This window comes from Dipteris shenzhenensis, chromosome 32, assembly GCF_047967505.1.
Source record: "Dipteris shenzhenensis isolate YYH24624 ecotype China chromosome 32, Dip_SZ_1.0, whole genome shotgun sequence".
NCBI lineage: Eukaryota > Viridiplantae > Streptophyta > Polypodiopsida > Gleicheniales > Dipteridaceae > Dipteris > Dipteris shenzhenensis.
Genome location: NC_141627.1, coordinates 38,372,037 through 38,395,531, shown reverse-complemented (window position 1 = coordinate 38,395,531; position 23,495 = coordinate 38,372,037). Strand labels below are relative to the sequence as shown.

At 41.8% G+C, this 23,495-nt stretch overlaps 1 protein-coding gene across 2 annotated transcripts; it reads right to left on the bottom strand.

Annotated features, from left to right (window-relative positions):
* Positions 1–5,078: 5,078 nt before the first annotated feature.
* LOC147880721 (uncharacterized) lies at positions 5,079–23,135 on the bottom strand. 2 transcript variants are annotated; one of them, XM_087370955.1, is made up of 5 exons: positions 22,873–23,134; positions 22,383–22,740; positions 14,328–14,399; positions 14,171–14,221; positions 5,079–5,437 (listed from the first exon to the last, which is right to left on the bottom strand). In XM_087370955.1, the coding sequence occupies exons 1-5, from the start codon at positions 23,016–23,018 to the stop codon at positions 5,363–5,365; spliced, it is 702 nt and encodes a 233-aa protein (XP_087227081.1). In that variant the 5' UTR covers positions 23,019–23,134; the 3' UTR covers positions 5,079–5,362. The 2 variants fall into 2 exon arrangements, with proteins under 2 accessions (XP_087227081.1, XP_087227082.1); XM_087370956.1 differs by lacking the exon at positions 14,171–14,221 and having other exon boundaries at positions 22,873–23,135.
* Between the last annotated feature and the right edge of the window lie 360 nt (positions 23,136–23,495).

Sequence of the window (23,495 nt, the reverse complement as noted above, 5' to 3'; positions counted from 1 at the left end):
GTGGGTTTTCTAAAGTAATGGTTGTTGAATTGTTGTAGGAGGCACTTGAGGTTGTTGAGTTATCTCCTTGATGGTCCCATGTTCATAGCACATTTAGTTGAGATCACTCATTGATGCACTACATTACTTGAGTAGGAGCACATGTTATGGTCTTCCACATCAAATTCTCACAAGGGCCTACTTAAGTGCTAAAGTGCATAAAAACATTGACAATATCATTTTGATCCATCACATGGCTTCCTTCTAGTTGGCAATGATGGAATAAACTCTATGCTTGGCTACAAAGAGGAGATACTTAGTGCTATTTGTACTAGGAACATACTTGGGGATTTCAAAAGCCTCTTTGGCCATTCTAATGACCATTTTTGGCAAATCTAGAAGGAATTTGAGGCATCATAAACGGCAAAGTTGATTAGGACTGCATGTACTGCCCAAAAACACAAAAAACTCCACAGTGCAATTTTTTTCATTTAGAAGGTGTCCAAATGGCCAAGTTATTCCATGGAAGGTTTTGATGTTTTTGGTCACTATATGCCATTCCGAGCGTATGGTCAATTTTCTTCTAGATTTGCCAAAAATGGTCATTGAAATGGCAAAAGAAATGCATCAAGTTTTACAAGGTGATGTAGGGGAAGATCAAAAGATTGAATAATAAATTACATTGAGATAGCCCTACAAGGTGCCTCCCAAGGAAAGATAAAAAATGACTTTTTAACAAGGTAATATAGTTGGATGATTAAAATGTTTGCATTAAATAAAAAATTACATTGGCATAGCCAACCTACGAGGTGCCTGCAAGGTAAGAAATATAGAAAAGATATTGCCCAAGATGTCTGAGTAGAGTTGCTTTGCAAGGCACACAAGTTTGCATCTAGACCCTTCTTCTTAAGTAGACATGTGCTTGTGTGCCATTTTGACTTATAGTGCATATGCTATTTTCATCCCATTCAACTATGTGTTATAGTTATTGTTAGACTATGGGACTAAATAACTATGAAATTTTTCATTTTAATCAACAAGTATGGCCATTTAATCTAAAAGTTGAGAAAAGAGCTTGAAATTTCAGTTAAGAGCTCAACCTTAAAACTTCAGGTAGGTGTCAATGGAATAATGAAAAGCTAATATCATTAATAATCAAAACCCCAAAATACCTTATCAATGCCTTAATTTTAGAAAGTGCCCAAGTCAACAAGACGTAAAAGTGTCCTAGGACAATTTTCTGTCTTGTTACCAAACTAGTGTTAAAGAAACTCATGAACCATAAATGGTCTTTTGCAAATTCAAAGTGAAATAAAGGTTAATTTCATTGGTTTTATTCATAGTAATTAGGCTTTGAAATATGAAAAGCTTCTAGTGCAAAAGACTTGGGAAGGTGATTCTAACATTTCACAAGCATGCTCTTTTAGTGCAAGCCTTTGCTAGGATTTCATTGGTAGAAATTGACTTCTTCAAGCCATCCCACTCACCATCACATCCTCAACCTATTGTATTTCAAGATAACGCGCCTTTTCTCAAACATGCATGTGAAGTTTCCACTAGTAGTTTTTCCATTTGTTAAGATTTATGTTTCTTCTTTACTGAAATGTCATTTCCTCACATTTTTTGAAATATGCGCAAACAAGACATATTAAGCTAATTTGATTAATGTTTTTAATGTGCATTTTTTTTTAAAAAAAGTGCATATTGAATTTATTACCATAGCAAGTGAGTATTTTGGGTCTTTTATGTAAACATATGGTGCTAGTATCAAGAATTATGTACATTACAAAGAGAAACCATCCTGGGAAGCAAAACACACATATCAATGATAGCATCAATGGTGTGGATTATGTGAGCTAAAAGTAGCTCTAAAAAGCATGCTTTTCTCATGGAAAATAAGAGAAAATCAAAGTATAATTTCAAATCTTTGATCACTTGTGACATTGGCATAGACATAGCGTGAAAATATGATGGAAAGCTCATAATTTAAAATCTCATAAAGTTAAAAATCTTGCCATTGCTAGAATCAATGTTTGGCACAATACATCTCATAGCTTTCTAGATTTGGGCATGAATTAGCTTTAACTAGCATAGAGTTACTATCGTGTTGATGCTAGCATTGACTTGACATATGACATGATGTATTTTGGAATTCCATTGTGTCTCCATCTATTGCAACATCGTGCAAGTGTGCATGCTCAATTTGCTAAAGGTCACGTAGCATGTCAATGCTAGCATTGCCCTCAAAGACAAGCTGGTACATGTTTCTCGATTCATGAGATGCCAATGTTCCTTTTCATATTGCAAACACATGCACCATGTGCCAGGAGTTCTTTGCATGCGTACTCTATCAATGCATCTCATCCAAGGTGTTCATCAAATCAATGCAAGCCTAGAAGTAGAATTCAAAGCTATTAAGGCTTCTAGTCTCTCAAGCCATATTGAGTTGCATAGAACATCATTTTTGGAACCATTTGAAACTCTTACGCGCAAATATTTAGATCGCATACATGAATGAATAAATGGTATAGCAAACATTTCAACTACGGTTACCTTCTACCATGGCAATGGACATCTTGTAAAGCCTTTATTTGTGAGATAATTACATTTTTGTTGGGTACAAATCACTTCACCTTTGTTTCTATTTTGTGTCAAGTGCTAAATAGCATGTTCTCTATTTAGATTTGTCTGTGTGGTTGATGCTTGCATCTCTCTGTCAACCTCCTCAAGGTTTGTACAAATTGATGGTAGCATGATTTGTATATGGATTTTGCAAGGTGATAATAGCATTGCATGCTTCTTCCTATCCTATCAACCCCATGTCACTTCATTAATGTTTATCTTCAAGGCTTCCTTATTAGAGGAGAGTGGCATATGCATGGCGTTAGATAGAGGTTCGACTTGTCCAAGTGATATGTTCACAGAATATGACAATTTATTTCAGCTGACATTCTAAACAGGTGATTTTTGGAACTTAATACATAGCATTTTCACAGTGGGAAGAACTAGAGATGAAAGGGTAGAAGAAAGCAATTTCCACATTGAACCTTTCCCAATAGATTATGCATGTAAACTCTTTCTTAGAGGACATGAAGCATTTCCCATGGACAAACAAGCAAGGAATCAAGGATGAAAACCCTATACATATATATATTAAAGAGAGTTTTGTTCGACTCATTGGCACTGGAAGAAATGTCAAATGAGTTCATCCAATCCCTCTATCTTTTATGCTAAATCAAAAGTGCTTTTTTTAATTTGGTTATGCTTTTTACATGCTAATGATTTGTTCATGTTCATGAAGTCTTCAAATTCAAAAGCACATGATGTGGCTGTTAAACTGTGCAGACTAGGAGTGGTGCAAGAATACCTTGAATCAAGCAAAATTGTGTGACTTACCTAGGCTTTCAAAAATATAAGCTTTTTTTAAATTTCACTATTCATTGTTATGAACTTGAAATTTTCATTTCTGATAAAAAATTCTCTCTCATAGAAATGTTCAAAAAGGGAGAACAGAAAAAGATTCATCAATGAATCAATTTTCAAAAAGACAGAGAACCTAATCAAGGTCGATAATAATACATCCACATATATTATTAATTTGGGGATACATTGTCTAACTATCACGTGATCATGGGTGACTACTTAGAGATACATAAGTCGGGTGATTAGGGCTTGGTGATGGTGCATACTCCATATGGATCCAATTATGCAGGACCCAGTATTGACGGGAAGCCTGTTACGTACCATAATACAAGGGAGCTTATTGTTCAGCAAGGTAAATAAGTGTCACTTGCTAGAGAATAGTTTTAATTCTATAAGCAAGTTGAACAAGTTCTGCCATGCAACATGAAAGACTATTTTTTCAAATATTTGTGAGCTCTTTTCTATTGTGAAGCCAAAGAAAAGCTCTCTCATAGGATGTTTACAAGCAGGTCCTCTCTCTGTAACCCAGGCCACCACTCCATAGGTCACCACCATCTCGTGCTGAATCCCAAAGAAGACCAACTATATTACATGCATTACGAAGTACTTCGAGAGACCATAGACCTATTCAACCAAAACCTATCCTTCCAAGCTTGCTATGGACTCTAAACAGAGGACTGTGCCACAGCCAATATGAAATCCACGTGTCTAATTTCACACAGCCTGATATGCACTTCACAGAGAGGACTGTCAATATGGGAGCAAGCAAGCACCACAATCTACTCATCTTGTATGTGCAGGATGGCCGTATTCAGCGATGCTAATTCAGCTGATCTACCTTTTTCTTATGACTATAATTTCACAGATGGCCTTTTGATCCTTGAGAGTAAAAAGTAAACCGCCATTCTTTCTCAAATCACAATGCACATCATAGAGCTTTACTTGTATGTACGTGCAACCATGGGCCTATTTGTCATTGCTTCTATAAGGAGACTGAATACACCGGAAATTTAGAAAGGATTTTGCCACATGCGTTTTCTGTTAGTTGTGTATATTACAGGGGATAGTCATATTCTACACTCACAGACAACAGATCATATCAATTTCACACTGGTCAGCTCATAAAACTATGTCCCATACGATAGACTTTTCCTCAGAGAAGTGATATCAAGGCGTGCATTTAAACCATGATCAAAGATCCAGTCTGACTTCCATCCCAACTTACATTAAGCCCTGGCACAGGCTAGGGCTAGCAGTCCTTAGCAAACCCACTAAAATGCACTAGACACAGAATCACTGCATGATCACCTTGGCTAAACTGAAAGCCGCCCGTCTGACACAGGTTAACCATGGACTACCATATAGTAATCTTGCTGCATATCTCCTAATAGCAGAGTCATGTCGGAGTCAGTCTAGCCACAGCAAGAGCAGACTTTTGGATACCAAGCAGATGAAGTATCACATCAGTTGAAGGCCGACAACTCCAAACAAAATGGATGCTTTAGCTGGAACAGACTCTGAAAGAAGACACTATTTGCACAAATCAACAGGCCATTTGGACCAAGATCAATCAATACACAGCCAGTACAAGGATGTGCTTACCATGTTTTGAACATGAGCTGAAGATGTGAGATTTGTTACGCTCTAAAGGAGCCTATTCAATCACAGCACTAAGCAGGACAAAAGATCCACATTCATCACTCTACAAGGTATCGATATTAGATTAATACAAAAAAATTACTCATTTCCAGCATCCAAATATATGTCCTTTATATTTGAAGGAGAGCTTGATCATTGCATCTCAAAACAGAGGAACAAATGGCCTTCCCTTGTGACACTTATAAAAGCTGAACTCAAGAAAAGATTTTTTTAAAGCTCCAGGTACCTGACATCCATGTCAAGCCACTCTCATGCTGCTTGGTCAAGCTCCTTATATCTTCAAATAAATGTTAAGGGCCATCTATGTCTGTTCAATTCTTCCCGTTGCCTTCACATCTGCTATGGCCTGTAAACACTCCTGTAGTGCACTGAATAACTGTTTCATACATACAGCATGTTAATGCTACAAACTTCAATCCATACATACCAATGTTGCAAATTTTGCATTGCAGGTGAGAAAACCACAGCCACATAGATGGTCAAGTCATAACATTTGCAAAAATCTAAAACATGCATAAAAGCAGACGCAGTTGTGAAGAAAGCTATCATTAGGAGAAGGCTACTCAAACAACACTCCGATCCTTTCATCCAAGCTACTGCTTGAGCATTGTATTTTAGTCTCTTCAAAAGGAACACACCTGAGCAACAAAGTTTAGAAACAATGGCTGATAGGGGAAACGCACCACTGGAAATAGAAATAAGTATTACAATATCGGAAGGCAAGAACTTGGACAAAATGTCAAAAGGTGAAATCTGCATGTCTGAAATATACAGCTAAATGAATCCAAGAACATGACCAAACTCATCTACAGAACAAGCCATGCAGTTTAACCTCGTGATAATCAGTCAGGAGGCTGAAAACCGTCAACCTCATCATGCATAGCGGAGGCTAGCTCCTATGCCATTTTTTACTGACCAACAGTGACTCTAGACCAATGTATACACGCACGACCTTACTAAACATTTAATAGCAGCTACCCAATCTTGAAAGTGGTTAATCATAATGAACCTTTTGTACCTGAAATTGATGTAAGCAATCGAGCTGTGGGAGCTGTGGATGAGTGGTGGCTTTTAAAAGCAAGAAGTGAGATCAGAAAGAACTATATGCTATCGTCCATTCTTTGAATACATGGAGGCATAATTTATACGATGCCAACTTTGAAATTCTTTTTTACCAACATAGTATCTAATGATTGTGCAATCAGTCTAAATTGAAAGGTCAAAAGCTGAATTGATGCCAGAGTTCGATATCCATGTCGTATTATTCAATAGACAAACAATATATGGCAACCAAAACTGTCGATCTCAAAGGCTTGCATCTCCAACAATCCCCCTCATCATTAGTGAACCTCAACAAAACACTAGAGGATCCTTACAAAATCAGAATTGAATGAAGAGGACATAATTGTGGATTCTTGAATACAAGAGAAATCTGAGAATAAATGCCCATGACACCACTTGTTCATGGAGATGCACCAAAACAACTTGCATGGAATTGTCTAACTTAGCAGATGCCTCCAAATTGAGGTTGCTAGTTATTGCATAAACTTCAAAACTTCTCCCCCTCTCAAACTGATGAGGAAGAGCATATGAAACCGGCCTTCAATAAATTAAAAGGGCAGTAAAACTAACAAGTAACCAGTCAACATGGTTACATTAACAATTCAGCAAAAGTATTACCAGCACATTAGGAGCTAGAGTGCCCCTGCACCAAGACAAAGACACAGATTGGCCCCAACTCTTGGCGCCCCTTTTGGTATTTCTCTAATTAAGTGAGAGGCCTTGAAATCCAGGCTACATAAAGAATGCACTCCTTACAACTGGGGCATTCCACATCCCAGTGGGCAACCACATACCCTGCATAGCCCCTACTGTTCACCGCCCTCACTACTCCTGGCAGTCGGTCTGCATCCCTAGTCCAAGAAGCTTGCACACAGCCCGGAAGTGTCACTAGTAACCACACTTGGCCATACAGTTCCCCATAGCTATTACCAGTGCCCAATTAGTCATCCCTCTTCTCAAAGCATAGAAAGAAAGCATACCAAAGCTTTCTCCACTGTCCAGGACTGCCATGACCAATAGTCTCTCACCCTATGGATCGCACATATCCTGATACAATAACTTGTTTCCCAAAAGAGATCTAGCATCACAATCCAGCAAACACTATGGCAGTGACACCTGTACCATCTCTCTCGGGATACTTCCCAATCCAAGCATAGATTCCCGACCCCTGCCTACTCGGCAACGAGGCTGTACCAAAGATGTGCCGTGCCAAAGCCAGCAAATAGGATACACAATGAGTACCATCCCACACGCATTCAATGCTCTTCCCTCACTCAGAGGCATCAGTTCAATTTGAGCAAGGGCATTCTAGCCTCACCTTTGTTGTTGTTGAAGTTTGTTTCTAAGTTGTGCTAAGTGGTTGAAGTGATTGAAGCTTGCATTGTGGCTATTTATGAAGTTTATGACTAAGTACAAGAAGATCACTGCCCTTTTATTTATTGAAGGCCAGCTTCACCTGCTGCTCTACATAGCCATGCATATACATGACAACCTTGATGCTGTCCAAGTGGCAGCCCCTCATCCTCTCTTTTCTTTGTCTGATTCTTGTCCTCATGGTAGCCATGATGCTACCCATGTGGCCATCTCTCCGAACCCAGGTTCACCTCCCCAATGCTCTCCTCATATGGAGGCTTACAAAAGGGGAGGTGACGTATCCATATCCAACAATACATGCCCTGGCTTATGTTTCTTTAATCCACATTTGCCTTCCTTAATCAGCCTGTACTTTTCTTCATCAGTCATAGAAGGAAATAGCACCATCTAGGATGCGATTGGTTGTTAACATTCCTTACAAGAGCCTTTCCCTCTCCCTTATTGTTCTTGAATGGATTTGTTTTCCTAAAGGTTGGTGTGGTGTTGGTCTTTGATGTTGAGCCACCATCCTTACTGAAGTATTTACGAGGATTCGACTTCCTTTCTGTTATTTCAGCCACTTTGGTCAGGTCTCTAAGAGTGGTTGGGTTTGAACATTTCGACCTCATACCTCAATTTTAGGTTTAGAGCTGCTAAATATTTATTTCTTTTGTCTTCCTATTGCAGAAAAGAACTTCCCTGGCAAACTCAAATTTCCTCCTGCTACTCGAATTCTGTCCACTCTGGTCAGATTTTCACCTCTCCTGCCTGACTGGTCTCTCGTCTTTGTTTGCCTTCTGAGAATTAGTTGAGGTGGCCTCTTCCCAGATGCAAAGATCAAGTGCTCTATGTCTCTGCCTTCTCGGATGTGAAGATCTGCTCTCTCTGCCTTCGATCGCTATGCGATCTCCGCCCGTGCAGCATGCTGTCAAGTCACTCTCTGCACACACCCTATTGCCGCTTTTGTCTGTACCGTATGGCCTACAAACTCTGTCCGTACAGCCTGCAGTCACTCTCTGCATGTAATATGGACAGATGCTTCTCTTCCTCTTTCTGTCCCTTGACTGGATACCAAATGTGAACAACCAATTCGGAGAATGCAAATAGGTGAGATGCATGCAAAATTTTGATGCCGATTGGGCCCTCCAATGGGGAAAAGAGTGCCCTCGTGAGATTACTTATTTCTTGTTTGATATATATGCAAGGTAAGAGAGAGATTGTGCATACATGCAAGGTGGTAGAGAGAATGATCCGTATGATCACAATGAAAGGGGATACCCCTTCATCATTGTCCCTTGAGATCAATCAAGGTCCATCTTCCCATTTAGACCTACTCATAGCCTGACTCTGCACCTACCATTTTATGTACTCTAGTGCACCCTTCCCTTTCCTATCCCCTAGGACCTACACACGTGCATCTTTATTAATAATCGTTGGCCAATGTTACATAATTTAGCAGTACCATCTTCTTCCCCTCGACCGATCATAAATACAAACATACGCCGCACCTTCAAATTGGTACCTTTTGATACTCCTACAAAACTCGCAGTAATGAATGATGTTATGCTTTGGGCCCATAGATTTGTAAAACAAACAACACATCCTCAAGGAATCCCCAAATTCCCGTAATAATTGTTCGATTAAGAGCGAGAAACATGATTCTGTCAGTACTAGTTAAAGAATTTGCTCGTCTTCTTCCAAGCAGTTCCAGAATTCAACCCTTTTGACTTAGGATTTAGCTTGCATACCCTCTCATTCTCTTGGCAATTGATTACGAGAAGTAGATACAGTCTACGAATTATTTTACTAGCTGGAGGAAGCTTAGCTCCCAAGTAATGTTACAATTGACAAAGCCCTTTCTTTTGCAACACTTGGATGAACATCTTTTATCACTGCCCATCATATCAAGGGCATTATCTCCCCCTTCAAGTTCCATCAAATGCTATATATATACACCTTTGTAAGACTATAATATATCCAATCATACAAATTTAGATTTTTTGTTATTAGTCCAAAAATAATTTTAGCTGTTGGGGCTTTTGCACCCGCATAAGATAAATCGATGTAGTTGAACCCATTGAAAGCTATGGTTACCTCGAGCCATATGACCCATGTTAATCCAGAGCCAACATACATCTAGTATGTCCTAGTTTTTCAGTTTTAGTTTTCATTAGATCCTTAGGTTTGACTGCATGATTTGTTACTAATTCGTCTAGTGGGCCTTTCTCGCATTGCACAGATGTTAATGAATCTTTCTTCTCTCTCTCCCACTATCGTATGTGTATTAAATGACCTTTATTCATGTGACCGATATATCCTTCTTTTCTCATCCGATTACATCAGGCTTTGCATTGATGTATCTAGGAGGGTGGGGGTAGCTACCTCATCAACAAGCCCATCTAGTCATACCTATGCTCCGCGTAGATCTCCATGAGCTCAGTAATGATGGGATATCTCAAGGTGTATGCCCCACACACACCTTAGGTTCTATGTGTGTGTGCTAGAGGCACAATTAGGTGCCCATAAGCACTGTTAGGTGGTGGTAGATGCCACATAGGATGATTGAGAGATTCTAGGAGCTGATTGAGGAGCTGATTGTGAAGCTTGGTGGCTCATGTAGAGGTGCCTACATATGGACCTCACCCTTCTTCATTCTATATGCATTCTCTCATTCCGTGTTCAGCTTCATGCTTTCCTTTCACTTCTCCAACATGGTATCACAGCACTATGATCCTCCTTGAGCCCATTTATGCCATGTCATCTTCTTCTTCTTCTTCTTCTTCTTCTTATGCCATTTTCCTCTTTCCTTCCAAAATCTTGTGTGAGCTTGTTCTCTACCTACAAGCAACCATTCCCAGAGTCCTTCTGGCTGAAGAGACCCTTCGTATGGGCGACCTTCCACGTCAGAGCAATTAGGCAATGGTGCCCACAGACCCGCGCAACAGCCGCCTTCTTCCTGACACCATTTCGTGCAATACGACTTGCTGGAGCAACCATTTCGAAATTCCTCTGAGCCACGCTTGCACAACATCATGAGCTAGCCCCTGTCCAGATTTGAAGTGAAATGGTCCACCAGGGAGGGAGAAACAGACGAAAAACCAGTCGACAATCAAGCTCATGGCTATGGCGACGTGACACGGCATTTCGCCTTTCCTCTTCAGTGGCTCTACTCTGGTATACCAACTTTATTTCTACCTAGAAAGCCCTCTTTTCTTTGCTTTGAAGAGTGAAATACAAGCCCTCCAAGATCAGGCCTCTGTTTTGGACAGTTTTGACAATGTTGTGAGTTTGGTGCTACATTAGATGCTACTTTGGCATTTCTGATGTTTTAAAGTATTGAATAGCATCAGTACAATTGTGGCTACAACTTTCCTTTAGGTTGCTATACCTAGATTTGCTTGGAATACTTTCATTTAGCCACCTCTATGAAGCATGCAAGTTGAAGTATCATTTTCATTATGATTTTTATGGAAATTGGTTACAAGTCTTTGCTACACCAAATGCTTGTACTTTGAAGCTTTTCAGTTTTTTCTAGCCTTGTAAGAGAGTAGACACTGCCCATTTTGGGTTAGACCCTCTCATGGCTACCTTCTTGAATATTGATAAGTTCAATGGTAAAGGCTTTCACACATGGCAGATGAAAGTTAAGTTTGCATTGATGAGGGAAAACCTCTGGAGGCTTGTCAAACCTGCTTCAACTTCTTCTTCAACAGCCTCTAATGCTAGAGAATCCTCAGCTCCTACACGCCCGGCACGAGATCCTGCTAGAGAGGAGAAAGCCTATGGCATTATTGCTCTTGGCTTAGGAGATGACTATACTCATCACATTTCCGATTTGGAGTCTCCTTCTGAAGCTTGGCAGAAGCTTGATATTATTTTTTGTGCTAGCTCTCACATCTTAAAATTGTCACTTAAGATTGCTTTCTTTGAATTAAAGATGGCTAGTGGCACTCCCTTGGCTGCCCATGTCAATCACATGCGGAGTCTCATGACTCAACTTGCTTCTATCAACTCTCCAATCACTACAAATGACGCAATGGCAGTATTGCTCAAAAGTATGCCTGAAGATTATGATCATGTTGTTACCACATTGAAAAATCTTCCTAATCCTACTCTTGAAGGTCTTATTACTGCCCTTTAAGAAGAAGAAAGGCACAAGGAACTCCGGAGAGGCAATGACACAGCCTATGCCATAAAAACTCAAATGGGCAAGTTTCAACCTTGCAAACATTGTGGGAAGACTAATCACCTCTCAAGAGATTGCTTCAAGATCAGTCCTTGCAAATATTGTGGCAAAAACAATCACCATGAAAAGTTTTGTAAGGCCAAAAAGGAAGCAACTACAAAACCAGAAACTGCCAATTTACTTTCAGTTGATGTGCCTCCACAAGATGAGGCCTCCTATGATGATTATGCTTTTTAAACCAGCTCCACATATGCTCCAGATCTCTCTTTTATGTTGAGTCAAGGTACTCTGCCTGGATAGTCCTCCAAAATGAATGGAATAAACTATTGTGTTCTTTATAAACACCTCTGGTCACCATATGATGTAGGCCATGTGTATGTGTTTTGCTCCATGGTACCTCCTGCAGACATTGTGTGCATGTACATGCAGGGGAGATAACCATTGGAGGGTCTTATGTATCCCTTTGTTTACTTCACACCCTTGGGAACCCTTGCTAGCATGAGATCCTAGCCATAGATTTATCCTTGACTACCATGAGATGGCATGAGAAACTATGAGACTAGATGTATCCTTGACATAGCCTGAGGCATTCCCTTGAGGGGGGGTTTGATGGGATATCTCAAGGTGTATGCCCCAGGCACACCTTAGGTTCTATGTGTGTGTGCTAGAGGCACAGTTAGGTGCCCATAAGCACTGTTAGGTGGTGGTAGATGCCACATAGGATGATTGAGAGATTCTAGGAGCTGATTGAGAAGCTGATTGAGGAGATGATTGTGGAGCTTGGTGGCTCATGTAGAGGTGCCTACATATGGACCTCACCCTTCTTCATTCTATATGCATTCTCTCATTTCGTGTTCAGCTTCATGCTTTCCTTTCACTTCTCCAACAAGTAAAACATTAGGACTGTTAGAGCTGCCTAGGCAATTGGTCAATACGAGAGGGGAACAAGTGCGGCTACCTATTGTCACTCATTAGAATCAAATCGCAGAGGTGCTTTGAAGACATGGAAGGACCACTCCTTCAGCACAGCTTTACATTCTCGATTGTTGATATACATAGAGAGATCCACAGCTTTACATTCTCGATTGTTGATATACATAGAGAGATGCATGTGCAGGCTGGCTTTCTTCAGCAAGTGGGAGAAGCATTAAGGTTCTTCTTTTGGGCAAATTGTATTGTAGTTTGGCTCATAGACCATTTTGATCATCTAAAGTCACAAAAGAACTTCTCTTTTACTTTGACGGGTTAGCAGTAGAGATTGTTGCATTCTACATATTGGCACGGATGATCTGAAGTACACCATTGGTCCCACACCAGATCATCTTGGCTGAGTTCGGTCTCCCCCCACTTCAGTTTCACGCAGCATTCCAAGCAATCATATATCTCCACTGAGTCAAGAATTTGGTGGGAGTGTTTCATTAATCCAATAGAACAATTAAGATAATACAAAGCTATTGACTCAGGTATTACTTGCAACCAAAAAAAAATATTTGACATTTGATGTATTAATACAAAATGATTACAAGTATCATCTATTTTTCTATTATTGCTCAGAATCTCTCTCTTGACTTTTTTGCAGTGGAGACTCCTGAGAATCTTCCACATGCTGCTTAGGTTGCTGCTGCTATGGATCCTACTGCTATACATCCTATTGTGGATCCTGCTGTGGATCCAGCTGCTCTACATCCTGCTGTGGATCCTGCTGCTGCACATTCCTTCGTCGGTATTGCCTCCCACTCCTCTTGCATCGACTCCTCCTACTGCTTTGGTGTTCCTCACTATCTTACTCAGTCCCCATGGAAGCATCGCAAAACAAGTACATTAAGCAGCCACCAACTATGCTGTTATCCACAGCCACTTTCCCTACAGATTAAGCAGCCACCACCCTCCTTGACTATGTTGTTATCCACAGCCCAGATCCTTCAATCTAGATGTGGATCACGATTCACAAATGAATACTTCTGGCGGTAATTTACAGGCCCAAGTTCCATTAAAGGCATGGGAATCATAGAAACACAAAATCCCATGTCCCTTTTGGTACCACACCCTGCTCACTAATTTATCTCCTAAAGAACATCACAACATCATGCACTTGTTTCAGTTCAAAACCAAAAAGAGATGACAAAAAATGGCATGGCCAACATGGAAGCATCGCAAAACAATTACATTAAGCAGCCACCAACTATGCTGTTATCCACAGCCACTTTCCCTAGCAGCCACCACCCTCCTTGACTATGTTGTTATCCACAGCCCAGATCCTTCAAATCTAGATGTGGATCACAAATGAATACTTCTAGCAGTAATTTACAGGCCCAAGTTCCATTAAAGGCATGGGAATCATAGAAACACAAAATCCCATGTCCCTTTTGGTACCACACCCTGCTCACTAATTTATCTCCTAAAGAACATCGCAACATCATGCACTTGTTTCAGTTCAAAACCAAAAAGAGATGACAAAAAATGGCATGGCCAAGCAAGACAGACATATGCAACCATGGTCACACTTACCGCCCTGATATCATGTAGATCTTGTGATGCTGACAAAGACCTTCCAATTTCCTGTAACAAGATACACTGCTTTTTCAAAGAATAAGAAAAACAAATCTACAAAATACCAAAGGGGACAGAATAACTAGTGGCAGTCAAGAAATCTTCTCAACATTACCTCGAGCTTCTGCACTAAGACTGCTAAAATGTTGGGGAGAACCTCTTCAAATGTCTTGGAATAAGCATCCAGCTGCAAGACACAATACAATGATTTTACGTCTGTCCAAAAAAAGAAGAGAAGAAAATAGTTATGGTAGTATGTTAATTTTCTCTCCTCAGTCTGTTATCTACAAAAACAATGGTAACCTGTCCAAAGCTGACGCATTCCTGCATACTGCAAACCAAGTAGGGGATCAGAGACCTCAACACATGGATAAACCGCAAACAAGAAACCATGACGCTTGAAGGCAAGACCCGATATGGATGGAGACATAGCATACAGCTGGAGAAGATGTAAAGAAATGGCAGAGGACACTAGAGCATAAGGGGCTTAAGTAAGCACTTGTTCACCCTTTTGTCATCGCTTTGGCCTATACATATGCAACACAGCCAATATATTCTGCAACACAAGCCTTCCCATGCACACATAAAAAGGGTACATCAATTGATTACCTTAGGATCATACACCATGCAGCCCATATAATCAGAGATGTCGGAATCGATTATAAGATTCTAGAATTAGACCACAGAGCATCATCCAGATCATTGGATAGATAGCAAGTTGGGACTTAATGCTTTACCTCTCGAGTCTCGACACCTAGTTAGTTCTTAGTTGCTCAATCTGTAGGGCCCCCACATAGGATAAGCCAGTGGGATTTAAAATAGATCAGGCTGTCAATCAGCCCACAGAATTTGAGCGAGGCATTGCCTGGCCTTGACCACGCCATGGGTTTGCCATATAGAACCGAGGGACCTGCTGGCTGCACGTATATATGCAACAGGTCTGCCAGGTGGCAGTCAGGCAGTCAGCCGCGTGGCTGACCAGCTTATTGTCCAGTAATCCCTGCTGGCTGCTCGGCCCTGTCTAGAGGGCTATATAAGGGATGGGGTTGTGCCGCGCCCTCCATCAAATCATCAGTTGAGTTTTATCTCCTCATCAGCAGCTGGAAGGAGGAAGGCTACGTAAGTAACAAGCGCAGCCTTGAAGAGTTTGCTGTAATCTTCTTCAGCATGTTTTAAGAAACAAGCATTCTCAAGTCAGTTCTACTTCAGCAAGAAGTGAGCTCTGCAACTTGTCATAGTCAAGAGCCCCTTAACAGCTGGACATTACAGAACGTCACAGATGGGACCTACGTGAAGCCCCAACCAACAAGATCTAATACAATGGCAACACCTCCAGATCAAGTAACACTTTGAGGATGTAGATGCATATGCAGTAGTTGCAGAAAATCAAGGATAGCATGATTCCCAAGAAAGACATTCTGATGGAGTATCAAAGGTTAATTGAAAGCACCCATCTACCAACACAAGACCCAGCATTAACTTTGCAGTTGGGTTATTAAGTCAATTTTCCAACATGCCTAGGAGAAGCACTAGTGGGCTGGTGAAACCTTTTCCAAGACGTCAAAACCACACCTGGCACTAATTGCCAGCAAAGAATTGCAGCAAGTAGAACGGCTCCCAGGTGGGCTGGAAACCAGATCGCAGCCAGGGTTTTCCCTCTGGAACGGTTCGCACATGCAAGAAGAGTAGGGGCTGGCACTGGGATTAGCCGTACAATGCTTGGGAACCCGTGCAAGGGCTGGTGGAGTAACATCGCAGCAAAGAGGGTGAGGTGGGAGAGAAGGGAAAGAGAAGGTATACAGCACTAGGGGCCAGAAAGAAGCGCCCCCCCCCCGCTCCCCGAAGGTCTTTATTGCGATAGAAATAACTTTGTACAACTGGCTATGAGAAAAGCATGAAGCTGAGTACAATTCTCCTTCCTACTTGGAGCTTTTAGGCCCTTCTTTTATAGACTTGGCCTAGCCCAAAGCTAGACCTGCTTTCTAAAGCTACTTTTTACAAAAAGCTGGCTTTTCTATGCTTACCCATCTTTAGGGCACTTTTAATGGTCCTTTTAACCCTAGTGGCCCTTCATTAAATGGGGCACCACTTTCTAGGATCTCTTGGTGCCTTTTGCCTTGTGGGACTTGCTTTTTGGCACTTGCCCCATTAACTATGGGCCTTTTTGAGTCCTAGACACATCAATTAAATAAACATCAACACTTTAGCCCATTAGAGGTTAGTCAAATGCATGCATTCTAGTTCTTGGACTAATCCTAGGCCCTGTGGGCATTCCCACAATTCTCTTTTACCAATGCAAAGCAAAGCAAAAACTTATTCTAGTCAACCAAAGTCAACTTTCTTTAACCGAAGTCAATATTATAAAGATTCCTTTTATTTCTAGGGAGAAGCACTAATTGGTGACATCTCCTCAGCTTCTAATCAGTTGCCCTCAACTAAAAAGCTTCTTGATAAAATTGTAAAGCTTGAGGATCCTCCGAAAAGAACTCCTTGTTTACCCACTTGGCATCAAGTGCCGAATAGTTCTTAAACTTGATAAGGTACCTGCAGGTAACCTTGCCCCTGGGTCCTTTTTCTCTGCGTGATATACAATATGTTCTCGTTGGAGGATCTCCTCCATTTCTTCCACTTTTGGTGGTTCTTCTTGAGTTAGTTCTGTGTGTTCTAGTCCTTGGTACTTCTTTAAAAGACTCCCGTGAAAAGCATTGTGAATCTTCCAAGTCTCTGGTAGCTCTAGTCGATAGGCGACTTCATTTATGGGCTCACCCTGGAATGTCCCATAGTATCTAGGAGACAACTTTGGGTATACCTTTTCCTTTCTTTCATCTTTCTAAGTCTAGATTTCTCGAACTTGAGGAGTACCCGATCTCCTTCTTGGAGCTCCTATGCATATCTACAACTTTCTTTTGCTTTTGTTGTGACCTTTCAATTGCTGTCCGAACCTAAGTGAAGGCTGTATCAAGGTCTCGAACATACTGATCAACTACAAATATCTCATCCTTGGTCCTCTAAATAGGTGTTAAAACCACCTTCCCATATATTACTTCAAGAGGGACTTTTCCTATAGAGTTGTGAGTGGTGTTGTAAGCAAATTCCACTTATGAGAGGGTACTTTTCCCACTCAGGTTTCTATTTGGACACATAACACTTTAAAAGGTCTAGCACCGTGGAATTAGCATTCTCTCCTTGACCGTCTATCTCAGGATGAAATAAAGATGAGAACTCCAATTTCGTACCCATATTATCAAAAAGTGCCCTTCAGAATAAATTGGTCATTCTTGGGTCTCGGTCACTATCCATTTAGACATCCCATGGTGCTTAAAGATCTATGCCATAAAAAACTTGGCCATATGGTCCACCTTGATATTTGATCATGGAGGATCAAGGATAAAATCCATTGCAGTACTCTCCCATGGTCTATGCGGTGTCGGAAGCAGCATCTAGAGTCCTGGAGTCTTTTTGTATCATATTGTATCTTTGAGAGTACAATGGGAAAATACATTGTGAGCGATTGAGGGTTGGACTTACCACCCGATTGTTAATTTGCTTCAGCTTGGTAATCAGAAATCTAAGACAATGTATTGCTCAATGCATTGGTATGCTAGCATAGTAGAGTAGTTCCAGACTGGTCACTTGGCACTAGACCATTTATTTATTTTGCAGGAGAAGTTCCATGAGGTGCACAAAAAATAAATAAAGAAACAACGACAGGATACTAATGAAGCTAAGTATTCTTACCCTTGTCTTTTGAGTATTATTTTATTAAAAGGAACGAATAAGATAAAATGAATCTAAGGGATCATGTTTGCATTAGAAGCTTGAGGGTGACTTCCATTGAGTATATATGCATGGAGTCCACAAACAATACACATGATGGGGATTAAGCCATGTTTAGTCATTTGCTGAGGACAGCTAAACATTAAGCAAGAGGGAATGTCATGATATGAGTACCCAATGTAATATGCTAATCAGTGGAACTCATCAAGAGAAGAACATTGGTCCAGATGGCTCTAAAATCGGAGTGAGATATTAGGTGAGAAGGTTTTGTCAAGTCAGAGGTCATTGCCGAGTACCCAATGTAATATGCTAATCAGTGGAACTCATCAAGAGAAGAACATTGGTCCAGATGGCTCTAAAATCGGAGTGAGATATTAGGTGAGAAGGTTTTGTCAAGTCAGAGGTCATTGCCTAGGGGTGAAAGGGATAAAATTAATTAAAGTGTACGAAGAGGGGTCAAGGAACCGTAGAAATTCTAGTACCTAAGGTCTATGGATTAACCTAGGACTTAGGGAGAATTGAAAGGGCACATCGAATGAGATCTAACCAATCGAGTGGTCACATCCCATCTTCCACCCCTTCATAGGAAGAGTAGTACCTGACCAAGAGAGCACATAGGATAGATCCTAAGCACGTATACCTAGATGAATCCCTCTAAAAACACAACATAGTGCAGTTTCAATCTCACGATAGTCACTCATAAGATTGAAAACCACAAACTCCATCATGCATAGCAGGGATTAGCTACTATTGCGTCCCCACTGACGTCATTAGCACCCAACAGTGGCTGTAGACCATAGTATAAAAATATGCTCTCACACATACAAATCCACACCCCCACACGTACTTGACCATCCATTTATACAAAGTCTTTGTATTGAGTTTCTGTCGGCACTCCGGAGGTGAAGGCAGACTCAACCATGACGAAGGCTAGCACTAAAGGAGAAGATCCTAAGCACTTACATAGTCAACCTAGCGTAGGAAAAGAACATGATCGGGAAAGAAATACGCAATGTAGAGATCAAGGGAGCGCTTATTGCACCATCAAGGTTGTAGAAGGGCCTAATAAACAGCTAGGTTTTCCACTAAGCAAGAAGAACTAGGAATTCGAGAAGAACCTGAGAAACTTGTTCATTACAAGCACCCCATGAAGCCACTCAGCAGATAGGCTCCTGTACAAGTGTGAAAATCTCACGCTAAAGCTGAGCTTCATTAGTGTTGAAGATCATAACTGACCTTCATGTCTCGGCTATCACATAAAGCCTGTAAGGCTGTCGATTGCACTTGTAGCCCCTCTACTGTGTTTGAGATCAGCACCATATTGTATGTATATAGCAAGACAGGCATAACAGATTCTGCCAAGGTCGATCCTCGACCTCCTAGAGTGTCCTTAAATGAGGCCAGCTCATCAATGTAGTACCCTATGGTGCTGCTCACCTCCTCTAACATCCCATGTGTCACGTGTATTATGCCTATTAACTCTCATACGCAACGTCATGACTACCATATAATACCGTATGTACTCTACCTGTAACTCTCTTGTACAAACCGTGACTACCATATAACATCGTGCGCAATATCCAAGGCTCGGAGTCGTGCAATGAGCTAAGCCTATGGTATAGAATCAAAGGCATTTCGAAAGTCCACAAAGCAGCAATAAACTCTTTGTTTCGAGCGAATGGCCTCCTCTATGAGGGCTCTAAGAGTGAAGATGTGACCAAGAGCGGATCAATGTCATCTGATGCTTGCCTATCCATTCGCTCACATGCCTACACTCTCAGCGTGCTACCATGCATCCATGGGATCCCTTGCTTTGTGAATGGACACGATGGTGACTATGATCCAGGAGGTCGGAAAGCCACACAAAACGCTTGTTAAATAGTTTGGCTAGGATTGGAGCAAGTATTCCCCAACTGTAAGTTGGGAGATTCCCATTCTCTGTAATCCTAGAAGGGTGTTTCAAAGATTCCCCAGAATCCAAGATTGGAAACTGATAATTGTGTTCTGCTTGGAGGCCATGTTGATCCTTGGCTTTGCCATTCTGCAATTTTTGGCATGCCATAGTAAATAGCATGGAGGTAGTGGGACAAGGGATGCCTTCTTAGTCAAGTATGGGCTGGTTAGGAATGCCATAAAGTGTGGATCCTTAATAAGACATGGTGACCACCTATCCAAAAGCTTCATCCAAAATTCCTTGGAATTATTGCTATACAAGAAAATCACGAGCTTTTGACAAGCTAGAGATTTCTTTTGTTGCACATTCTCTTTCTTGGTGGTCCACATGTCCTTGTTTGGTCTTGGAGTGCCAGTGTTGCCTAAGCGCTTCCAGTCCTCATCATACCAACTATTTTGAGGTACAAATCCTTCAAGCAGCTTTCTTGTGTTTTGATTGTGTAAGAGGAGGAGTCTTGTGCTGCGATGTGGATGCAATAAGTGAGGAGGGGGGCCTTTACATATATCTTAGGTTGCTCATCTATGTACTCCAACAAAGTGGAAAGACAACTACCATATATGTGGTCTAGGGTGGTGCAATATCCAAGGCTCAGCATAATGAGGCAAGCCCGTGGTACAAAATCAGAGGCCACAATAAACTCTGTTTTCGGTGACCGACCTCCTCTATAAACTCCAACAGTGAAGACGTGATCAAGTGCCAATCGATGTCATATGAAAGCCTGCATGTCTAGTCACTCACATGCCTATGCGTTCAGCATGCTCACGGATGTATACTCAAGAGCCAACCAACAACATTGTCCATCAAAGGCCAACCATAATACTTTAATAGTTACATACATCCATGGGATCCCCTACCTTATGAATGGATATGATGGTATTTGTGGTCCAAGAGGTCGGAAAGCCATTGTGGAAGGCTTCGTTAAATAGTATGGCTAGGATTCTACTTGGAGGCCCTCTTGATCCTACTTGGAGGCCCTCTTGATCCTTGGCTTTGCCATTCTATAACTGCTTAATAGCCGATTTTAGTCATGCCGAGGTGAATAGCATGGAGGTCGTGGGGTGAGGAATGTCTTTTAAGTCAGATATGGGCTTTCCTAAGAAAAGGGTCCTTAAAAGGACATGGTGATCTTCCTTCCAGAAGCTTCATCCAAAATTCTTTGAAATTACTGCTATACAAGACATTTAAGAGCTCTTGTTCATGATAGAGCCAGAAACTGTCATTTCTTTCATCACACCAGAAATCAATTCTCTTTCCTGGTCTGTTCCTCGTCCACGTGTCCTTGTTTGGTCTTGAAATGCCAGCATCGCCGCTTTGCAGACCAAGTAACTTCAGACGGCTTTCCTGTGTTTTTGATTGTTTAAGGGAAGAAGGGTTGTGCCACGACATGGATGGAATTAGTGAGGAGGAGGGCTCTGGCATCTTTGTCAGGTTGCTCATATAGTGCTCTAACAAAGTGGCAAGGTAGCTGCGCTATAGAAAGTAGTAGTATGTGGATGGTGTCATTCTCTGTTTATCTTGGATGGGTTGGGGAAGTGTGAGATCAAAGGATAGATGGGAAGGGTATGCTACTGGAATGAGGGGGTGACCTGTGAGTCAGACTTCTGGGCGGTCAGAGAGAGGATACAGAAGACAATCAAAAGCCTAACATTTTTACTGCATCAAAATGCAAGGTCATCACAAAGGAAGAGATCGGAATGGCACTGACCGAGTTAGTAAATGCACGCCATTCACAAGCCTTCTTCACTATAATGCAGAAGTAGGCGTGAAAAAAACGAGAGGTCTAGAGCACAAAGTGACGAGTTCCCAAAAGAGTGGCAACAAATTAAAAATGGTTCCCATCTTCAAAGGAGGAGAAACAATGGAAAAAATCACATTACAATCACAGTGAGCAGTCCAATGGCCAAATTTACCAGAGCAAGAGATCAATAAATTATCTGAGGATAATGGACCCAGGTCATGAGCAGGATTCAGACCCAAGCATTCTGTAGTGGATCCCGACCAAGAACAAAGCATCATATTACCAAATTGCAATTGGCTCTAGTATGCCAGCACAATACCGAGCAAGTTCGAGGGTTCAATAATATTGCTACATCTGTCCCACTGGTAGTCTGCCATGTGTCACAGATTGGCCCCGCCTTGATGGTCGCCTTGATTATATTCTACTGGTCCACAGCATTATTTTAAATAATTCATGATCTCGCAAGCACAAAATGAAAGGATGTAATGTCTTCTCGTCTTTGATTTCCAAAGTTCAAACTTGAATGCAAGCAGCGAGAATCACTACTTGCGAACAAAGCTGTTCAGATATGGTTGATCTTGGGTGTTGAACGTGTCAAAAAAAGGATCACCCTAGAATTTGCGTCAAATGCAGTTGCTAGTAAATCGTTTGTTTCATGCACTATTCGTAGGGACAATGGAGAATGTCGTCGAAGGGTCTACCTTAGGAAGAAGGAGACCCGAACCAGAGGACATGTTTCTCCCGGTTTCTATGGCGTCTGAACGTGTAGGAACGTCCCCATTTTGTGCATGACTTTGAAGAGTCCTGTCCGTTGGTCTTCCGGTTTCAATTGGCGTGGATTCTGTGATGATATTCTGATTTCTCTGCGTGTTCGGAAAAGGAATCGCGAGGTTGCTGAGCTCTTGAGAATCAGAGTTAGGCGGTCCGGGGACGGGCTCTGGCAGCGTGAAAGGCTCGCTCTTAGTTGCTACTTCCACTCGTTCACGCAGAACTTGCTCAGCTACTTCCGATTGAGTCGCAACCCACTGATCACATGCGACGCAGAACATCTTGCGTTGCCTACAAGAGGAGAAATGCTTCAGAAAGCAAACCGCGTCAAGCAAAGGCGCGGTGTTGAGAGCAAGGCCAACGCATGCGGCAACATCCTGGAAGGATCACGATAAGGAGATGAAAGAAAAACTGCAGATGCACCTATTGCGGACGAGGGGGGTCAAGCACTGAGGGCAGTGCTCCTCGAGAAGAGCCCAGCCCTGAAGAAGCTTAGCTGCAAGTGCTGAGCTAGGATCAGGCTTTCTGCTGTTGCTGGTAATGCGGCCATAGCTGTGATCATCGTCCATGCTCGCCTTCACGATGAAGCTTCTCAAGATACAGAGCTCAAGAAATACTCGCGAAGAAGAAGAAACGCAATTGTTGGAAGACAAAGGCACTCAATTGTAGGGAAAGGCCGCCAGGAGAAGCTATTTTTCTTGAGGAAAGTGGCAACTTGCCGGCCACTTTCCAAACCCGGCCCTTTTCCGATCCGTCGAACGCTGGGGTCGCAAGAATGTAGATCTGGACCGTTGGATTGAAAATCTTCCATTATGGTAATCTCCCTCCCTTGCCCGAACTGCCATGTGTTAGCTCCCCAAGCCTTTGACGGCAGCTGGAAAAGGTGGGGCAGTCCCACTTTCCCACCCAAAAAATGGCTCGCAGGCTGCCGACCCGCTCACCATTTTCTAAGTGAGAAAGTGGTCCTCTCCCACTTTCCCTACTCTGTCAACAGCTTCGGCTAGCAGAGTTTTAATCGTGACCGTTGGATCCTCTCACATCCGTAG

What these genes read in the sequence shown, in the direction of transcription:
- LOC147880721 (XM_087370955.1), bottom strand. Translation starts at nt 23,018, where the DNA reads ATGGACGATGATCACAGCTATGGCCGCATTACCAGCAACAGCAGAAAG. An exon ending in ACCCCCCTCGTCCGCAATAG is followed by an intron (nt 22,741 to 22,872) that starts GTGCATCTGCAG and finishes CTCCTCTTGTAG; the next exon opens with GCAACGCAAGATGTTCTGCG. An exon ending in TCTTAGTGCAGAAGCTCGAG is followed by an intron (nt 14,222 to 14,327) that starts GTAATGTTGAGA and finishes ATCTTGTTACAG; the next exon opens with GAAATTGGAAGGTCTTTGTC.